Raw genomic sequence first — 6,000 nt, forward strand, 5'->3', positions numbered from 1 at the left:
CGCGTCGTCTGGCCGTCCGTGCCGGCGGCGGCTTGTCACGGAGTGGTGGCGCCCCCGCGGCGAATAACGGCGGAAACTTGAACTTCTCCCAATACGCGCTTCCCTAGCCATTCAGGCGCGACGCGGCGGGCCGCACCAAGTGCGCGCCTCCATTGAGCGGCCGTGCCAGAGGGCTGGCCATGCCCTTGAAGAGCCAATCATGTTAAGACGGCAACATGATTGGAAGCTACCAAATGTAGGCCGGGACTTTAGGGCTTTAAAACCGGGCCCCGGAGCCGGAAGCGGGGTTCTGAGCTAAGGTCAGGTGCTATGCATCTTCGGCTACGCCGAGTAGGGGCCTCCCCTAGTGTTAGCCAGTTCCACACTTTCGTTGTTGTGTATCTCTCTGCTGTTTAATATGTTTCCAGTGCCTAAACTGGTATGCAATGTAAATATTTGTACATAAACTTCAAGTGCTCGCCTTACCCCTGCGTCTCAACTCACCACAAGACCGTCTCTGACGGGGCACCCCTGGTGCGAAGAAGAGCTTCAGTCTTCAAGTGCACAAACCGTCTCTGGCGGGGCACTCCTTGTGCAAGGAAGAAAAAGAACCTGAAATTTACTGGCGCAGTCGACAGGATCCTGCGACCATGGGAAGACGGCGCAGGAAGAAGATTGGAGGCAGAGAGAAAGGCGACGGCAAGGCAACAGGTCAGCGTTCGAGAACGGACCTGCGGAGAGACGGCGGCAAGGACCACGGCAGTAGTCCTGCGACGCGAGACTGCGTCCGATGAAGGAAAGCAGCGCGTCGAGAACTCGACGGTCACCGGCGGGTCGCAGCAAGTGACGACAACGTGCACACGACCAGCGGCGTGCGACAGCTCATCGCAGCGTCCGGTGAAAGTGGCGGTGGAGTCCGACGCCAAGGAGCTGGCAATGCGGATCGACGCATCGAAACGGTCAGTTTCCTTCGTCGCATTGTTCGCGTCCCTGTGCATGTGTTCGAGCCGGTAGGACAGTTGAGGGGTACAGACGGCGGTATGGAGAGTTATCCATGCCAGCCCTCACTCGATGTGAGGTACCAGGCTGGGTTAGCGAAGGCGCGCTTAGCGGACCTTCAGGCTCAACTTGCGAAAGTAAATGGCTGAAAGGCGCTGCTTCGCGAGGAAGAACCTCAGGATATTAAGTATGTCTTGAAGGTAATAGAAGCAAGACGCCAGCAGGTAGTGCTCGAGATCTCTAAGATCAAGGAGAGTAGAAGAGCCAGTGAATCATCCAGGGAGAACTGCTCAGAGTACCGAGAGGTGAGGCCGCCTGTGCTGGAAGATAAAGGCTTATGCTTCTCAAGCACAGGTGGAGGAAATAGCAGTCAGGTCGCTGTAGACAATCAGCCGCTATGCGCGGACGCCTCTTAGTTAGGAAAGGCCGCAGAGAGCGCAAACGAGAACCCTGAAGGGCGCGAAAATGTCACAGCTTCCCCGCCACCGCGATTGGCTAGCAACGAACAGGAGCAACCAAATTCCGATGTTCCGGGGGCAATCGAGACCAAGTTGTCCGATAGCAATCAGGGCAGCGATATAATTCCTGCAGGCTCTATGTATGAGAGTGTGACCTCCGACACGGAGCTAGTGTCAGGAGGAAGTCTAACGTTGCCGCAACGGCAGACGGTGTCGGGCAGGTGGCAGGAAGTGCCTCGTAGCGTTAGTGATGGCAGGAGCGTTCCATACGAGACAGAACGGAGGTGGGCCTAGTGGGCCTACTGGGCAGAGCGCCGCGCAATTGTCGAACGCACCCGATGGGCGTCCGACCAGGTCCTTCGAGGAGAAGGAAATGCATGATGACTTGCCACAAGGCAAATTAGGGACAAACGAATACGAGGGAGCTCATGTAGCCTCGGTGCTAGAGGATGCCACGAAGCCGGCAAGTGCCTATCAAGCAGACAACGGAAACGTCAATGTTTGCCCGAGCAGGAACAGGGCAAATGGCTCGAAGAGAGGCGAAGTACCAGGAGGCAAGGGCGAGGCTTTCAAATTGAAAGTCGGTGCGAGGAACAGTACGCTCCGTTCTACAGGTCGCCGAATCAAGTGTAGCAAGACTGACCGTACTGATATATTTGGACGGGCCAGTGTCTACGCTCCTTATGCAGCACGCGGTTCGTACCGGCGCGCCGGAGAGTGCGTTTCCTTAGGTGCGTTGTGTGATCAGGGGTTTGGACCCATCGAGAACCGGGACGTGTTTGATCCTGGAGGGCACCAGCTGTTGAGTTCTTGCCCCGCTGTGGCACCAGTCTAATGAGCGTAGCCGCCATTAGGCGTTAATCGTGCCGATCGAGACACCTGTTGGCTCGAACGCACACAGGGACGCGTGGTGCGACTAAGGAGGCTCACGTGGCCGCTTACGGACCCAATATGAGTGCCAATGAACGCTCCGGTTGCGAGTGTCTGTGTGCATGCGTGCCCATTCGCGAGGACGAGTGTGTACTTAGAGGTGATGAATTGGGTGCAACCCACCAACTTGGACGCCGTGTTACGGCGCACGGCAGGCATGCCACTGTGCGTATTTGAGTGTGCATTTTGCTTATGTTTGCTTATGTTTTGTGTGTGCCCCTAAGCATTTTGCGCAATGTTGTGTTGGTGCCCGTGTGCATTTTTCGCGTTTGGTTTTGTTGATGCCAGTGCTGGTGTAGCTGCGGGATGTCCCCCACAGGGTGGTTTTGTGACCCGTACCGATCCCTTCTTTGTTGTAATTCTAAAAGTGGAATTTGAGCCCTTTGTAGACTCTTGGGAAGGGCGTGTAAGGGATCGGTAGTGCACGCGGGGTCATCGGAACGCGGCTGGGGGCGCTCAAAGCGAAGCGTCTCCTTTCTTGGAACGCGGCTGCTTGCGAACGCGCCGGGAACTACGGGTGTCCCCCCCCCCCCGCGTTACCAATTCGCGCACGTGCTGGCACGAATGTGTATTTGTGTTTGTTTTTATTTTTATTTTGTGGTAGAGAGGGTGATTTACCGTGTAGGAGCCGGAGGGCTGGCCATGCCCTTGAAGAGCCAATCATGTTAAGAGGGCAACATGATTGGAAGCTACCAAATGTAGGCCGGGCCTTTAGGGCTTTAAAACCGGGCCCCGGAGCCGGAAGCGGGGTTCTGGGCTATGGTGAGATGCTATGCATCGTCGGCTACGCAGAGTAGGGGCCTCCCCTAGTGTTAGCCAGTTCCACCTTTTTATTGTTTGTCTTTTTGCCGTTGTATTTAACTTGTATTTAATGTAAATATTTGTATATGAATCTTCAGTTATTCCCTTTACCCCTGCGTGTAAACTCATCTTGAGACCGTGTCTGACGGGGAACCCCTGGTGCGAAGAAGAGCTTCAGTCTTCAAGTGGACAAACCGTCTCTGGCGGGGCAATCCTTGTGCAAGGAAGAAAAAGCACCTGAAATTTGCTGGGTTCGAAGCAAGGGACTCTGCGTGCCAGGTGGGCACGGAACGCATAAGCTAAAAAGGTCGTTGCTTCAAACATGTTATAGGGCCACCAAGAGAACGTGTTTTTGTGTGTATGACAGTAAAGTGTGTTGGGGACGTGTACTGATGCTATATTAACTAAAAAAAATCAAACAAAATATATATATGCTAATTAGGCGTCAGAAATTGCGCAGAATGAAATGGCGGTGTTATGGTGCTTCATTGTGCTGATAAAAATGGCGTGTATGTGTATCAGCATGTAGTGGGGTATTATGTTGTTCAGTCTAACCATGGCAGGGATTGACGATCGATAATTGTGCTTGGTGGCTGAAAAACCGTAACGTAATCGATAGTTGTGATTGGAATCGATAAACGGGATCGGTAATGTTATTGTGGATTGGTAATGCGTGGTAAGTGAGGAAAAAAAGCCCTCGCGGCATAAGATTAAGCATCCCGTTAATTTTTGCTTATTCCTGTCAGACATTTAAAATTTCATAGAAGTGCACGCGTTGTTTTCGATGGAATCAATGCGAATTAACGATTGTCGTGTCCGCTTATTTCTACTATCACTTTTTTTTAATTGTAAAATGACCGGAGAGAAAAGTTCCAGTCTAGGGCAACATTAACGCCATTAGAGAAAAATGCAACTCTGCTTCATTATTCGAAGGTGACTCACATTCGATCAGACTGAAAATATTTGCAATGTGTACAAGTTTTCCAAATTGCTGTTTATTGAAATGCAATGGACATAGGATGGCGGTTCATTAGCGTGCTGGGCCGGAATTATTTTCCTTCTGTTTAACAGGTTGAACTTCACAAAGAATTATACTGCTTATCCCTTCTACTCCAATGAAACAGTGCGCAATGCCTTCAATTCAAGCGTTTACGGTAAGTGATTCTCGGCCATAAATATACTACCGACGCACGTTAACCTTTAAATACAAGCGCTATCATGTCGTTTAATCTTTATAGGCAATCCAGTCACCTATCCCGTTTTATATGCCGATCAAGACTGCCTGCTGACATACCTGCCATACAGGAGCAATGGTGAGCCACCTTCACAGTGTCGTTTACGCTTGCCTTTCTCATTTCCTCTTCTAGACACCAACCAGGGACGCTTAACTTATGGTTCTGTGCATCTAACAAAAATGTGCAGCAAGCACGCGTCAGCGCAAAGCGAGGGCAAAAATTAGACCACTTTAGACCGCTTTTCTTGCGCCCCTTATGGCTCGCAAATGCAGACCACGCTGGAAATTCTTCACGGAGAAAGATGCCAAAGCAACTGTCAATGTGCTTACTTTCTTTTTCGTGACGGGAAAACAAGGTCTGCAAGGTCTCCTATGCAAATGTTTCTAAATTGACACACAAAGGAAGGCGCTGAAAGCACCATGCTTTAATTCGAGATCTAGTGCGCTGTCTTTTCAGTGACGATGTGCACAAGGTGATATGAGAGACCAGTGTATAATGAATTTCAGATTATGGATCTGAATACATTCGATGCCAATGGCACGAGTGTTGTCGGCCGTGACGTGTGAGCCATTTTTTCATGCCTGTCTCTGGTTGGATTCCACTCTGCAATTCTAAGAATATTTGTCGCCCACCGGCTCATGTGAAAACCTGTCTCACCGACACGTGTCACAGCATGGCGAGCAAAATACAAACACGATAGCGTTAAAGACCCTGTTCCGCAGAAAATCCGATGCTGGCGTTGTGAGGCAAAATCTCAGACACGGCTCTTAGATGTGTTAGCAGGTAGCTGACATGGCCATGCAGAGATTGGTCGTAGGGCTTTGCGACGTCAGGTAACATGGTCGGTTTTAGAGCAGGTGCCAGCATGGGCTTCTCGCATCAGACGGAAGGCTGAGGGGAACCGCACCCTCCAGCACCCTTGGAACCGAATCACACATGCTCCCCCTAGGCCGCATAGGCCCGATCGTACGGCTTGGTTAAGCGAGCCTTTATACTAACGCGATAGCTCTAAAGCTCTAATTGTGCAGAAGATCTGGCGTCAGTGTTCCGCGTCGCCACTGTAGGGGAGAAATCAGGAACATGCATGTGCAATGTGAGATTGCAGCGCGCTCATTGGTGGGCAGGCTGTGTGAGGACAGGAGACCACATAACATGGCCGACTTCGCTGACTACTGATGGTGATTGTGTTGGCTAGTGCGTTGTAGCGGGTGAACATTTGTTTGCTGTCGCAGAAAGAAATTAATGAAAGAGGGAAGTAAATAACCTAAAATAGAGGCAAGTTATCAAGACAGGAATCTAAAGGTGCACTAACCCACGCAAACGCACCCGCACAAAATACTGCGAGGCTGTAATACTAAATGAAGTCGTGGGTTGAAAGCAGAAAACGAGGCGTTTGAAACGGAAGTTTAAGTCTGTGGCGTCTTCGCAAGACACATCAACATCAGCTCAACAAGAACATGTAGACCGCGGCTCTTGATCACTACGTTGCAACTTCTGTAGTGCGAAACCCTTACGTTTTATCCTGCAGTGGCTTTGTGTACGATATGCGGGGTTGTAATCCTCAACACACTGCATCCATCGCATGTCTTGCATAAAGC

The 6,000-nt window shown here is 50.9% G+C and overlaps 1 protein-coding gene across 1 annotated transcript in view; it reads left to right on the forward strand.

The window, feature by feature from the left end:
• LOC149344129 (uncharacterized) overlaps nt 1–4,626 on the forward strand; it is a 28,291-nt gene extending 23,665 nt beyond the window's left edge. Inside the window, exons 3-5 of the mRNA XM_089547152.1 lie at nt 417–938; nt 4,239–4,321; nt 4,406–4,626. Coding sequence (XP_089403278.1) covers nt 417–938; nt 4,239–4,321; nt 4,406–4,626 — 826 coding nt within the window. The remainder of the gene's footprint in view (nt 1–416; nt 939–4,238; nt 4,322–4,405) is intronic.
• The last annotated feature ends 1,374 nt before the right edge of the window (nt 4,627–6,000 follow it).

This window comes from Amblyomma mixtum, chromosome 5 (assembly GCF_055824585.1).
Source record: "Amblyomma mixtum isolate Tamu chromosome 5, ASM5582458v1, whole genome shotgun sequence".
Classification (NCBI taxonomy): Eukaryota; Metazoa; Arthropoda; class Arachnida; order Ixodida; family Ixodidae; genus Amblyomma; species Amblyomma mixtum.